At 36.8% G+C, this 15,564-nt stretch overlaps 1 protein-coding gene across 1 annotated transcript in view; it reads right to left on the reverse strand.

Moving 5' to 3' along the window:
• The window catches only part of MYO16 (myosin XVI), a 475,062-nt gene that overhangs the window by 270,896 nt on the left and 188,602 nt on the right, over positions 1–15,564 (reverse strand). The window contains exons 13-14 of the mRNA XM_069467032.1: positions 12,977–13,082; positions 11–128 (exon numbers count right to left, since the gene is read on the reverse strand). Coding sequence (XP_069323133.1) covers positions 11–128; positions 12,977–13,082 — 224 coding nt within the window. The remainder of the gene's footprint in view (positions 1–10; positions 129–12,976; positions 13,083–15,564) is intronic.

Genomic DNA, 15,564 nt, shown 5'->3' on the forward strand with positions numbered 1-15,564 from the left:
GCACACTTACCTCCTGTTAAATGTTTTTTCCTCTCACAGAACTGTAGCTCAAAATACTTTATGAAGCAACTGGACGAATCATTAAGTGTTGTCTTGGCATGTCCGAAGGCTTCTAAGATGCACATGACCTGTAGTAGAAGAGAAAATTTTATTGAATTACTCATTTTTTAAAAAATAAAATTGAGGAGTAATAGCAAAGATGTAGGGAATATTTCTTGACCTAAAAGGTTCTATCCTGTTCATATAATAGCATATTGAATATTTAAGTTTACTCTTTCCTCAAAGGCAAACCACTAGCACCCTACAGCCCAAATGCTGGCCACTGTTAATAAAATAATAACACACAGATGACCTTGCTGTATACACTCTCACTGCTAGGGGAGGAAAACCATTGTCTTCACACCCCACCCCTGCCCCCAAGCTTAAAAAATGTTATTTTAGACCTGAAATAAAAATAAATAAAAAAGAGAGAGAGTTCAAACTTGAATAGAGCAGTAAAAGAGCTTTTGCTACTTCGGATGGAAGGAATTCAAATTAATATAAGCAATAGTCAGGATTTCTTTTAAAATAAAAAAATTCACTTAAACATTGGTATGTAGCATTCTTTTGAATCTTTATTTGCTTTCTACATAAGAGGGCTGTCTGGAAAGTATCCAGCCATTGTTAATATATTTTTCATATTACATGGCTGGATACTTTGCGGACAGTGCTTATATAGTCTTCAACCAGGAGCCCCGACTAAATCCTCCCTCTACTGTATTTTTGTCCTATAAAAGCCATTTTCTCTCACATAAATAGGAATAACACTTTAGTTGAAGCTGCTGTGCCTGCTGGGTTTTGGTGCCATGGACTTTGTTGCAGATCTGGCAAGTTTGTGGCTTTGAAATGCCATAATAAAGCTCTTCGGATGGATCCTGGTATCTGAAGTTCTTCCTTTACCTGTTTCCTTAAACGCTGATGATAGAGTAAGAGCCATTTATTCAACATCAGTTGATTGTGCCTTGTGACAATGATGGTGATCAAATAATTCTCCAAAAAGTATGAAAATATGTCTTCTTTTGACAGATGTCTATTCAGATCCTTTGCCCACTTTTTGATCAGATTATTTCATTTTTTTCCTATTGAGTTGTTGGAGCTCCTTATATATTCTAGTTATTAATCCCTCGTCAGATGGGTAATTTGCAAATCTTTTCTCCCATTCTGTGGGTTTTCTCTTCCCTTTGTTGATTGTTTCCTTTGCTGTGCAGAAGCTTTTTAGCTTGATGTGATCCCATTTGTCTAATTTTGCTTTGGTTGCCTGCACTTTGGGGATATTACTCAAAAAGTCCTTGCCCAGACCAATGTCCTGAAGCATTTTCGCAATGTTTTCTTGTAGGAGTTTCATAGTTTCAGGTTTTAGATTTAAGTCTTTAATCTATTTTGATTTGATTTTTGTATATGGTGAGAGATAAGGATCTAGTTTCATTCTTCTGCATATGGGTATCTAGTTTTCGCTGCACACATCATTAGTCATCAGATATATGCAAATCAAAACTATTATACAATGAGATGTCATCTCACCCCAGTTAAAACAGCGTTTATCAAAAAGACAGGTAATAACAAACGCTAGTGAGGATGTGGAGAAAGGGGAACCCTCATACACTGTTGGTAAGAATGTAAATTAGTGCAACCTCTATGAAAAATAGTATGGAGGTTCCTCAAAAAACCAAAAATAGAACTCACATATGACCCAGCAATCCCACTGCAGGGTATATATCCAAAGGATGGGAATTCAGTGTATCAAAAAGATAGCTGCACTCCCATCTTTATTGCAGCACTACTCACAATAGCCAACATATGGAATCAACCTAAGTGTCGATCAACAAAAGAATGGATAAAGAAAGTGTGGTAAACACAATGGATTATTATATAGTCACAAATAATGAAATCCTGTCATTTGGAACTGGAGAACATTATGTTAAGTGAAATAACCCAAGCACAGAAAGACAAATCTTGCATGTTCTCACTCACATATGGGAGCTAAATATTAAAAACAATTGATCTCATGGAGACAGAGTAGAATGATGGTTATTACAGGATGGGAAACTTAGCAGGAAGAGGGTGATAAAATTGGGATAGTTAATAGGTGCAAAAATATAGTTAGATAGATAGAGTGAATCATATTTGCTAGCACAACAAAGTAACTATAATCAACAATAAGTTAGGGTATACCTTAAAATAAATGAAAGACTAGAATTGCAATGTTCCTGACTCAAAGAAATGTTAAATGCTTGAGTTGATAGATACTCCAATTACCCTGATTTGATTAAATCACATTGTATGCCTGTATCAAAACATCACATCTACCCTATAAAGATATACAATTACTATGTACCCATAATAACTTTTTAAAAGAAGTATGGAAATCTGGAAGGTTCAATGGTGTCTCTGTCTTTGAAGATAGATATGTTAAATGCAGTTTCTGAAAGGGCCCACAAGAGGGAGCACAATAACCCCTTATTGATGGGGTTGGATTTCTGTTCCCTATAATTTCTGGTGACAGTATTTTTTGAGAATTTTATTTTATTTTTTTTTAATGCTTTGAGCCTATTTTTTAATTTCTCGGCATCTGCTATACTAAGACATTGAAGTCACCCAGAAGTATTTTATATTGTAAAGATTAGGAAATACTTTAATACTAATTACAAATCAAAAGTGCTAAAAGTTAGTAGTGAAATATGTTAAACCATCTGTTTGTGAAGTTTGAATTTTTGGAGATAAATATATATTAAATCTTTACAAAAGTCCTATGATGTAGGCCTGTATATAATAACCTAATTTTAAAGATGATAAAAAGCAAATTGATAGCAGTGAAGATAGAAATGTTTTCTGAAAAAATAATTTGAAATAGTACTTTGTAAACTCTTATTTTCTGCTTCTTTTCCAATAATCTAATATAAGATATGTAGTGAAATATATACACAATGAAATCAATAGTGTAATGATAGCACATTTTAAACATTAATAATATTACATTAAACAATTATTGTAAAGTCATAAAATGACTAGGATAAATTTTTAAAAATATTTTGCTTCCAGTTTTTTTGGTGTCATATCTGATAAGTAATGTTTTTATTACTGTAGGGGAAACGACATTATAGCTAATTAATAGCATATGCCCCAAACAGGAAGTATAGGAAAATAGTTAAATGCGTGTGCTTTGGCGTGAGAAGGAGCTACCTCCACATTTCTGCTCAGCAAATGACGAATTATATGACATTAACTATGTCCCTTAAATTCGTCAAGCCTCATCTTCCTTTATTCTAACACAGCAATTACTCCTACAGTGGTTGTCAATGTCCAGTGTGTGAAGCACTCAGTTTAGTGTCTGGCACGTAGAAAACATTCAAGAAATAACAATGATTAATTTTATTGTTGTTCATAATGGTAGCCAACATTTTTATTGTGCTTGCTATGTGCCAGGCGACATTCTAAAGTGAGATCATGTGTATGTGTGTATGCGCAAACGTGTGTTTTAATCCTCACAACTTGTGTCTCCATTTTACAAAAAAGGAAATAGAGAGATTAAGTAACTTTCCCAGGGCTCATAGCTTGTAAATAATGGAGGTGAGATTTGAGACTAGGCAATCTGACTACAGAATCACTCAATCATTGCATCATATAGCTATTACTGCTAAAAACAAAACAAAACAAAAAACCAACAAAGACATATAAGCCATGAAACTAATATAAAGCTATTTAGCAAAATAGAAATACTTACATAACATTCTTTCATTGTGCACCATTGTTCCATAATTCAAGATTAAAATGCTAGTTAAACTGAAATAACCAGGGTGGTTTTCATCTTTAACCACTTGGCCAATAGGTGGCGCTAAATATACTTATTAAAAGAAATACCGGGAAAACACAAAACTGGTATCATTCCATTGCTTACCCAGACTTTGAAATAAAATAAGGAGAAAATTGCACAGTAATAAAATTTTACATGATAATATAAGTGAAGAAAATTAAGTATATACATGCTCAATATTTACTGATTCCAATTTTATTGGCTTGGTATTTTTTCTGTCAATTTCAGCAGTTATATTGTTAAAAGTTGTACACTATTGTGGCCGTAGTTAATCCATTGTATTGTCTAAAAGTGAAAACCTGTGGCCTCCTCAGTAAAAATAATAATTTAATCAAATGGAGCCGACCCCCCTGCTCTGTGAAAGCTGTTGCTCAATAAATGCTTATTTAAGCAATTTGAATGGAATTGAATGTTTGTTTCCTAAAGTCAAAATTCATTTGGGCCAGAATTGGCAAGAAATCCCAGGCAGTTTCATTCCAAAATTTGACTTTTCTGTTCCAACAAATCTAATGCCATGGAAAATCCCCTGCTTCCAACATTTGAAATCCAAATTCAGGGCTTAGAAACAAAACATCCCTTCTTAACTAATCTTAGCTGTTCTGAAATTGTATAGCAGGATCAAAGCAATGTCCGAGACACAGGATTCCGTCCATCCACCGAGGGGACAAAACACACTTTGAAGCACATTGCAAGGGCAGAATGGAAACTGACATAAACTTTTAGGATGGGGCAATTGAAGTGTAAGACTGAAATTTAAAACAATTTTAGCTACGTGTCCCTTAAAAATAAGTGTATTAGTTTCACATAATTACTTTAAAACCATTGCAGGACCTCAATGCTGGACTTTCCCTCACCTTCCTGTTACCAACTAAATCTTTCTCCTCCCCACAACCTCCTCCACGCAGCGTACTGTGCACCCACAGAGCGCGAAACTTATCAAAGGCCAACTTCCTCCCAAATCCCTTCAAGTTGGCCTTTTGCTCCCCATACTCTACAGAGACGATAATCTGCAAATGAGGCAATGACACCCCTGGTGTCAACCACAGGAAGGGTTTCTTTATCCTCAGCCTCTGCACCATCCTATACTAAAGACCACCCCAGTATGTCTTCATTTTTGTTTCTCTTCTTTTCTTTTACTGCACATTATTTGGTAACTGATGATGGAAATAACCTCCAATGACTCTTTTCCTCTGAGACTATACTGGGTTTCAGGGCAGAACTGTCCGCTTCAGACTCACTCAGACTTTCCCAGTGGGAGGTACCATGTGTGTGTGTTATGCACCTGTTTGTCTGCCTGTGTGCTATCTCAGACCGATGTCGCACAACCGAATATAGCTAAACTGTCTCTCTAATGTAGCTCTCTCTTCTCTCCTTTTAGGGTCACCTAACAAACATTTCTTTCAAATTATCTTGTTCTGAACTTCAAACCTTTTACGTAATAGCTTCCTATACCAAGGATGCTTATTTCTACTCATTTCCTTAATCAAATTTCTCTTTCACCCAGGAAGTACTGTACATCCTCAGTTAATGTTGTCAATGGGTTTTTAGAAACTTTGACTTTAAGTGAAACGATGTCCTGTATAACAAAACCAAGTTACCGTAGTCTAACTGATATAAACAAGAGTTTAATTCCTACAGCATACAATATTAATAAATTGTTTCATTTAAAGCCCTGGTTTCCAAGAACCCATCAACAACATTAACTGAGGACTTACTGTACTGACTCATCTCTTAAATATACTTAATTCCACTAAATGGTTGTATTATAAAGAATTACAGTCAATTCACAAATTCATCCAATGCTTGTATTTAATTCCTGTACATGTACTTGGATGTTTTGCAAAAATGGTGACTGACTAATTTTTATGAGCATCTTGAACACTGAATGATATTCATGTGGAGGATAATTTAAAAGAAAACAAAGTCTAATTGACATGTAGTTTAAGCCTTGCTCAAACCAGGGCAATATTTTTTCATGAGATTAGAAATCACTTATTTATAACATCTTTTATTGTCATGGGGAATGAATAAAACAAACAAATGAATTAGAAGTAGTTTTACTTGAAATTTTCACTGATACTCTAGTTTGGGCTCCCAGATGCTAATTGATTTGTAAGTTATATTTAACTTACCCAGAGGAATGCAATTTGGAATATATTCACTTAAGCTAAAATTCAAAGGCCAATTTACATAAGGTAATCTAGAATACATTTTAGAAATTATACAGCCTGCTTTCTCCTAAATGATCATTTTAATAAATGATGATTTTAGTCTACAATGTAGAAGGGAAACTATTGTTCCTCGTCATTACAATTAAGTCAGTAGATTCTGTTATTTCTATTAGTTAACCTAAGCCTATTTTATAACCATGTTGTTTTATACATACTCTAACCCTTGAGTATCAGTAGTTAGTATATTAACATATCTGAGCAAAGAATATAGCTTATGCTATTCTTCCCAAGTTGACTTCAAATGTTAAATTATTTTGAGCTTTGCTGTAAAATTATGTAGGTGCTCAATGTAGTATGAGCTTAATAAATGGTTAAGAATTAAAGCCATTAATGAATGCATATGATACCATGGATATGTTGCAGGATTGATTAATTATACATTCTTTATAGAGAAAAAAATCTGCAGAATCAGACATAAGCTTAGGGATCCATTAGGGCAGATTTAATTTTTAAAGGACTTATAAGTCATAAGTAGAAAATATGAGGAAATAACACTAAGCTATTGATCAAACTTAAGCTCTTCTAATTTCTAAATGAGGAAGCAGATTCTATAAATCTCCAGAATATGACCAAGTAGGTCCCACATGGTAGAAACAGTCCTGCCCAGTAGCAGCCAGATAAGAAGGGCAGGTGACACAGAAACAAGTACAAATGGCACAGTATTCCTTGTGCAGTATATTTCTAGATTTTTAACTTTTGAACTTTTATGTAGCCTGTTTTAGGGAATGATCTGAAATAACAGCAGTTGTTTTATTCCAGTGTGATCAGACACTTTTAAGTATTAATATAAAATTGCTGAATGAAATGCAGGTATTTCTCTGTAAATGTACGTACAGCAAGACATGCACACGAGACACTGGAGGAACGTCAGCAGGAATTTGAGACTGCGGCATTGTATTTGCAATACCTCACTTTTATGATAAATAAGTGACAATAGAAAGTCTTATACTGTGGCAACATGGCAACATGGCCTATCATGCATTATTTCTTTCAAGGAAATGACAGAGCACATATGCACATCATTTTCTCGAAGGCTATACAGAGCCTCTTGGTCCATTTATAGCAAACCTTACATTCTTTTTGTGTGTATGAGCAATTGAACCTACTTTTTAATATGTACATTAAGTGGTCTCTTGACCTGGGACATAATAATTAAATATTTGAACAAATGTGTCTTCCCTACACTTGAACTAGAAAGAAAAAAAAAACAGGAAGAGATGGAGGCAGGTAAGATACAAGAAAATGCCAGTGTTAGTTCTATAAATCACACATACACATGCATGTAAACAGCCCCCCCCCAAATTTACAGGGTCCTGACTACATACAAATGGTTTATCCACATTAAATTTATTCGATAATGTTAAAGCAATCTAATTTAGGAAACTTTGGGTAATTAAATGTTTCTTAGGTGTGTCGAAATGCTTTAAGATGTTTTATTATGCATTCATTTATTTACTGCATGGAGACTGAGCTCCTACTGTGTAGTTAAGACAGCATTTCTGAAGTCCAGGGACCTGCACTTGGTAGCCATTTCATAGATACTTGTTGAATGAGTGAACAAATGCATGAGACAGCATGGGCCAGTTTGGGAGGGATGTATGTTCCAAGGTGGCTTCAGCACAGAGTAAGAGGACAGGAAAATAATGCCATAAGGTTCAAGAATAAAATAGCATTATCAGGAAGAATGTTGGACTATGCTGATTTATTGGACTTGATGTAAAAAGAACAGAGAATCCTTCAAAGGTTTTGAGAAAAGGAGTTTGTGTGATACAAGCTGTTAGTAGTTCACCAAAATCAACTCTCTTTTTCTTCCATTTAATAGTTGAAGTTGAGCACAAAGCCGCCTGGTTAGCGATGCTCTAAACAGTGATAAGACTAAGTTAAGCCGACACTGTGAACACAAGTGAGGCAGCCCTCCTTACATGCCTCTCACCCTGGGCCAGCAGTTTCTTCTCCCTTCCTCTGAGCAGGTGAGCAAGAGCACATCCCCGTGCCCTGCCAGGTCATGGGGAGCAGAACTGCCCTGCCAGCCAGGACCGGCTGCAGGGGCACGCACCAGGAGATGGGCAAGAAAGGGAGCAGAAAGCCGGCAGCTTAGAACAGTGTTGAAGGTGGTCTGATGACAGAAAGTGCCTCAGCACCAGTGACAACTGTGCCTGAGAGAGGCGGACAGGCCGGAGAGCTGGGTCGGAGAGCACCTGGAGATTGTGCTGGAGACCGGGAGAGAAGTAGGGTCAGGTTTCTGAAAGTAGAATGAAGAAAATATCATACTGCCTATTGCGATGAGTAACATGGGAGGATGCTGGGGGGAAGAGGATGCTGAATAAAACTCTGGACGTGTTTTTGAGGGGCACAGCGGTGTGTCCACGACGTCTGCTGCACAGGTGGGGCTGCACCTTAAGAAAGACGTGGGGACAGAGATTCAGGTGCAAAGCTTGGTGCAGCCATGGGACTGAATCATGGGGCCACAAACGTAAGCAAGGCAGAGTGCCCTCTAGACAGCGTTTTATTTCAAACCGAGACAATCACAATGAACTGCCATTCCTCTTAGGTAATTTCCAAGGAAAGCACTGAAGTGGGGAGGGTTCCATCTGCAGGTAAAGTCCCCTAGCAAGCAGACTGTGGAGTTCTGACAGTTTTTTTATCAGACATTGTTTTTCAATCTGTTCCCTACTGTTAGGTGTCCTTCTTGTGTGTGTCAGAGCACGTGATTGCAGGAGCCTTCCAGCTTCCCTTGAGTTTCTTCTTCCAATGTGCTGTGCTCTGAAAAAAACCTGTTAACAAAACTTGCTAGAACTGGGGAAAGGCAAGAGACTCGGTCTACGGACAAACACCCCTGTGGGCCTCCTTGAGTAAAAGTTCTGACTTTTATTGTGTGGAATTGTTTTTGGCTTTATCTTAGCTATGAATGGCCTTTTTCACTTCCTCTTTGAATCTTGGTGACATTTTAGTTAGATGAAGTAGCAGAATAAGGTGTCTTCAAATGTTACTAAATATAACACTGCAAGTGTTTCTGAATATAATTTAAAATCTGTTTGGGGGAGGAAGGTTTATTAACTGCCCATCAATGTCTTTAAGGTTTACTGTGGGCAATTCTTTTAGATCCACTGAAACTCTGTCATCAGCTCTCAGTAATCCCCACAACAACTGCTTTTCAGGCCAGCGTCCTAAATGTACCAACAGACCAAAGTGGAACCTTCTATGTGAACAGCCATCTCTTTTTTATTTATTTATTTATTTATTTTTTTATTTCATCTTGTTATGGGGGATACAGAATTGCAGGTTACATACGTTGCTCCTGTACCTCCTTTCCCCCCAAGTCAGAGCTCCAGGCGTGTCTGTTCCCCAGGTCGTGTGCATTGCACCCATCGTGTAGGTATATATCCCTCCCTTCCTCACCCCCCCTTTCCCGAGTCAGCACCTTCAAGTGTTACCACTCCCCAAACGGTGAGCAATGCACTCATTGTGTAGGCATACCCCCATCCCCTCCCCCACCCCCCACCTCAGTCTGATATCCAATTGGTGTCTTTCCCAGATTTGTATTTAGGTGATGATCAGGGAAACCAATTTTCTGGTGAGTACATGTGATGCTTGTTTTTCCATTCTTGGGATACTTCACTTAATATAATGGGTTCCAATTCTCTCCAGGAGAACCATAGAGATGTCGTATCTTCATCATTCCTTATAGCTGAGTAATATTCCATGGTATACATATACCACAGCTTACTAACCCAATCATGTATTGATGGGCATTTGGGTTGTTTCCACATCTTTGCTATTGTGAATTGTGCTGCTATAAACATTCGGGTACATGTGTCTTTGTTACAGAATGACCTTTTTTCCTTTGGGTATATGCCCAGTAATGGGATTGCTGGGTCAAATGGCAGGTCTACTTGAATCTGTTTAAGATACCTCCATAATGCTTTCCACAGGGGTTGCACTAGTTTGCAGTCCCACCAGCAGTGCTATGAGTGTTCCTGTCTCTCCACACCCACGCCAACATGTGTTGTTTTGGGTTTTTTTGATAAAGGCCATTCTCACTGGGGTTAAGTGATATCTCATTGTGGTTTTGATTTGCATTTCTCTGATGATTAGGGATGTTGAGCATTTTTTCATATGTTTGTTAGCCATTCTTATATCTTCTTTTGAGAAGTTTCTATTCATGTCATTTGCCCACTTTTTGATAGGGTTGCTTGATTTTTTCTTGCTGATTTTCCTGAGTTCTAAATAGATTCTTGTTATCAGTCCTTTATCTGATGTGTAGTATGCAAAAATTTTTTCCCATTCTGTAGGTGGTCTGTTTATTCTCTGGACTGTTTCTTTGGCTGTGCAGAAGCTTTTTAATTTAATCATGTCCCATTCATTTATTTTTGTTGCTGCTGTGATTGCCTTGGGGATCTTCTTCATAAATTCTTTGCCTAGGCCAATGTCTGTAAGAGTCTTTCCTATATTTTCTTCTAGAATTCTGATTGTATCACGCCTAAGGTTTAAGTCTGTTATCCACCGTGATTTGATTTTTGTGAGTGGTGAAAGCTGTGGGTCCTGTTTCAGTCTTCTACAAGTGGCTAACCAATTCTCCCAGCACCATTTATTGAATAGGGATTCTTGTCCCCAGAGTATATTCTTTCCTGCTTTGTCAAAAATTAGGTGACTATATGAGGATGGTTCTATATTTGGATTTTCTGTTGTGTTCCACTGGTCTGTGTCCCTGCACTTGTGCCAATACCAGGCTGTTTTAAGAACCATGGCCTTGTAGTATAGTTTGAGGTCTGGCAAATTAATACCTCCCATTTTGTTTTTGTTGCTTAAAATTGCTTTTGCTATACGGGGTCTTCTTTGATTCCATACAAAGTGTATAATTATTTTCTCCTGAATAATTATTCTATAAAAGAAGAAATCAAGATGGAAATCAAAAATTTCTTTGAATTAAATGACAATGGAGATACAACTTATCAAAATCTATGGGATGCAGTTAAAGCAGTCCTGAGAGGAAAATTCATATTCATAAATGCCTATATCAAAAAGACAGAAAACATGCAAATAGACAACCTAACGAATAGACTCAAAGAGCTGGAGAAAGAAGAACAGAACGATTCCAAACCCAGCAGAAGGCAAGAAATTACTAAGATCAAATCAGAATTAAATGAAAAGGACAACAAAGAAACTATAAGGGAAATTAATAAAACAAAAAGTTGGTTCTTTGAAAAGATAAACAAAATAGACACACCCCTGGCCAGACTAACCAAGAGCACAAAACTAAAATTTCTAATAACCTCCATTAGGAACATGAAAGGAGAAATCACAACCAACGCTACAGAGATACAAGATATCATCTATGAATTCTACAAAAATCTTTATGCACACAAACTGGAGAACGTGGAGGAAATGGACAAATTTTTAGAAACACATAGTCTCCCCAGGCTCAACCAGGAAGAAATAGAGTACCTGAACAGACCAGTATCAAGAACTGAAATCGAAACAGCAATAAAAAACCTTCCCAAAAAGAAAAGCCCTGGTCCAGATGGGTTCACACCTGAATTTTACCATACATACAAAGAAGAACTGGTGCCCATCCTACATAAACTATTCTCCAATATTGAGAAGGATGGAATTCTCCCCAACACGTTCTACCAAGCCAATATAACATTGATACCAAAACCTGGAAAGGACACAACAAAAATAGAGAACTACAGACCAATTTCCCTCATGAATATAGATGCAAAAATTTTCAATAAAATACTAGCAAATCGAATCCAAGTACTTATCAAAAAAGTAATCCACCACGACCAAGTGGGCTTCATCCCAGAGATGCAGGGGTGGTTCAACATATGTAAATCTATAAATGTAATTCACCACATAAATAGAAGCAAAAACAAAAACCATATGATACTCTCATTAGATGCAGAAAAAGCATTTGACAAAATTCAACACCCTTTTATGATAAAAACGCTTAACAAAATAGGCATTGATGGAACCTACCTAAAAATGATACAAGCCATATATGACAAACCCACAGCCAACATCATACTGAATGGGGAAAAACTGAAAGCACTCCCACTTAGAACTGGAACCAGACAGGGCTGCCCACTGTCTCCATTACTTTTCAACATAGTACTGGAAGTCCTTGCGAGAGCTATCAGGCAAGAGAGCAGAATCAAGGGAGTCTAAATAGGGAAGGAAGAGATCAAACTCTCACTTTTTGCTGATGATATGACATTATATCTGGAAAACCCCCAGGATTCAACCATGAGACTCCTGGAATTGATTAACAAATATAGCAAAGTCTCAGGCTACAAAATTAATATACACGAATCAGAGGCATTTATATATGCCAATAACAGTCAATTGGAAAACCAAATTAAAGACTCAATACCCTTCAAAATAGCAACAAAGAAAATAAAATATCTAGATATATATCTAACTAAAGAGGTAAAGGACCTCTATAAGGAAAACTATGAAACACTGAGAAAAGAAATAGCAGAACTTGCAAATAGACGGAAAAATATACCATGCTTGTGGATCGGAAGAATCAACATTGTTAAAATGTCTATACTACCCAAAGTGATCTACAGATTCAATGCAATCCCTATTAAATTACCAACATCATTCTTTACAGACGTAGAGAAAACAGCCATCTCTTAAGTATATTATGTTTTAGATCCAACTGGTCAGAGCAAATATAAAAGAATATGTACAAACCATTTTTAAATATATAAAACAAAATAGACATTCAATTGAACAATATTCGTTTGCACCAGGGCTCAATCTTTTTTATTCTCTATTTCTACAATCGGCAACCACCTGCGTCTATTATGACATCCCATCTCCTCTATTTGTTAATGACATTTGGCTCAACATTCATTCACATATTTGCCAACCCAAACAAGAAACTTACATGTTTAAATCTGGATTCAAATATAGCCCTGTTGGAGCCAGACCTACAGGTTAGGTGTCTCATTATTTGTTTGCTGGCTTCGGACTTCCCTGATCCTCGTTCTCCACTAAGAGAAAATAGAGAGGGAGAGTATAAGTTTGCTGGTTTGGAGCAGGTAGTAAAAAAAATTACATAACTAGAGAGAATTCTCAGGCCCAAAGATGATCAAGGAATGACATACCAACTTTCAGTGAGTTTATGGTACAACTGAACTTCTTCACTTTGATGCATACATCCAAAATATTTAGTAAATATGTACTATGTCATGTGCTCATGGCATTTCAGATGTCGGGACTGCAAATGAATGTGACACAACTTCTGTCATTCAACAACTGACCGTGGAGAAGCACAGGACAGAGGTGAACTACAGTGGAAAGGCTTCAGGCTGAATCAGCTTCACAAATAAAAGAAGTGAGGGGACCCCAAGTGAGTGTGTTCTACAATGGGAAGGTCACACACCACAGACCACAGGGACCTGGCCCTGGGAAAGCTGCTACATCTTTGTGAGCCTTCCAGGAAAGACATTACATCGTCCTTGGGAAAGTCACTAAGTATTTCTGGGCATTCCTTCTCTTTTCTTTAAAAGGACCATAAAGTACATAGGTACTAAAACTAAGGCGGTAAAGTCTGCAGATGTGACGAGGTGAGTAACGTGTCTGGCATTTGGCAGACCCTAAAATGGATCTTCTTAGTTTCCCATTTTCGGTTGCTTTCAGTTCTCATGTTCTATGTCGTGTTCTTGACTGTAGAAACTATTAGATTAACACCAAATTCGGATGCAATAATTACTGTACCAAAATTGTCTAATATACATAAAGTTATTACTTCATCCAGATGGAAAACTCATGAAAACAGTCTTTACTTATCTAGGAGCCAAAAAAAATTTTAAACGACCCTTTACTAGTGCTTTCTTGGGTTTCTGCCTTGGAGCATTTGTTCTAATGAAGTTGACTAAAGGGTATTTGCCAGATAAGAAGTTAAGTTGAAACTTAGTAATTTTATTCAAGTCTCAAGTTGTTAGCAAATCTGTCTACTCTCATTGGTACTGATCTTTTAATGACTAGGGCCTAAAATTATCAACAAAATGAGATATGAAATTAAAATGTGGAAATAAAATTTTTCTAGTCTGGTACTAACTTAAGGGACACACATTGCAGGAATATTCAAGTTTTGATCACTGCATTTTAAATTACCCTCTGTAAATGCTAGTTCTGGTACACAATAGACACTCAGTAATGATCTGTACACAATTTATTTAGTTAACTTCTAAATGTCTAATTTTAACATATTAATATAAATGGAGTGCAGGTCACCTGGCTAGCTCAGTAGGTAGAGCATGAGACCCTTAATATAAATGGAGAAAACCTTTATCTTGATTGTCTGAAGATAATCAGAGAGGTGGCAAAGCTATATAAAAGCACACAATCCTGAAAAAAGAAAGAGAATGGCTAAAATAATAAGTGCTTGTGATCACAGATCTGTTCTTCAATTCTGTATACCAGGACTAGGTGATATACTCTTCAAACTTGAATGAGGAAATCATATTTTTTCAAATTAAGCAGTTGACACATGGCATTATTGGCCTTAAAAGATGTCCCAAAAGAACACTAGCTCTCCAGAATATTAACAAGTTCTACAGGGGAAAAAAAATCATGATCAAATACATGTTGAAATTGTTGCGTTAAACAGAGATTAAACAGGTTTCTTCACTAAAAGAACTTGCCCTCCATTGAGAACTCTCTCATAGATGAATTCCCAAAGGATTGCTTTACCAAGGACCAAAGTATTTCACAACTCATGAACAACAGTTTGAATGGTCTGCTCTAGAATTAAGTGGAATCAGTCAGAATTTGTGTAAATTGTAAGAAAATGAATAAGGTAACACATAGAAATAACCTACTTGAGGGTCTAGTATGCTCTTAATAAATATTATCACTGTCAACAGTATTATAAAGTCTCCATTGTTTCACCAATTTACAATGCTTTCTAAGCAATTTTTTAAAAGTTATTTCCCTTTTTAACAAGGTAAGACCATAAAATTCTTAGATAAAACAGATAAAAAATAAAGCTTGATTTAAGAACGGTCAGGTGGGAGGAGGGGATGGGTATATTCACACCTAATGGGTGCGGTGCGCACTGTCTGGGGGATGGACAAGCTTGAAACTCTGACTCAAGTGGGGCAAAGGCAATATACGTAACCTAAACATTTGTACCCCCGTAATATGCTGAAATAAAAAGAATTAAAAAAAGAACAGGCAAGAGCCCCTGCCTTTTTCATTCCAGGGACCCTTCAGAATGCAGCGTGGAAACAACTGCTTGCACACTGTTTTGAAAACTAGAACACTAAAGTTTGCAGCCCATCGGTCTGACCCTCCGTGGACATTTTAATAAAATCAATAGAAGCATATAAATAAGTATCTATTTAAATAAGCCTTTTGGATTCCATCCAGGTTCTATCTTTACACTGCTTATTTTCATTTGACTTCGACTGAGTAGTGTGCTACTTTACTGACATGTTCAGTTGCAGCCAACACTACTGGTAACAACTA

Source organism: Eulemur rufifrons, chromosome 4, assembly GCF_041146395.1.
Source record: "Eulemur rufifrons isolate Redbay chromosome 4, OSU_ERuf_1, whole genome shotgun sequence".
NCBI classification, from domain to species: domain Eukaryota; kingdom Metazoa; phylum Chordata; class Mammalia; order Primates; family Lemuridae; genus Eulemur; species Eulemur rufifrons.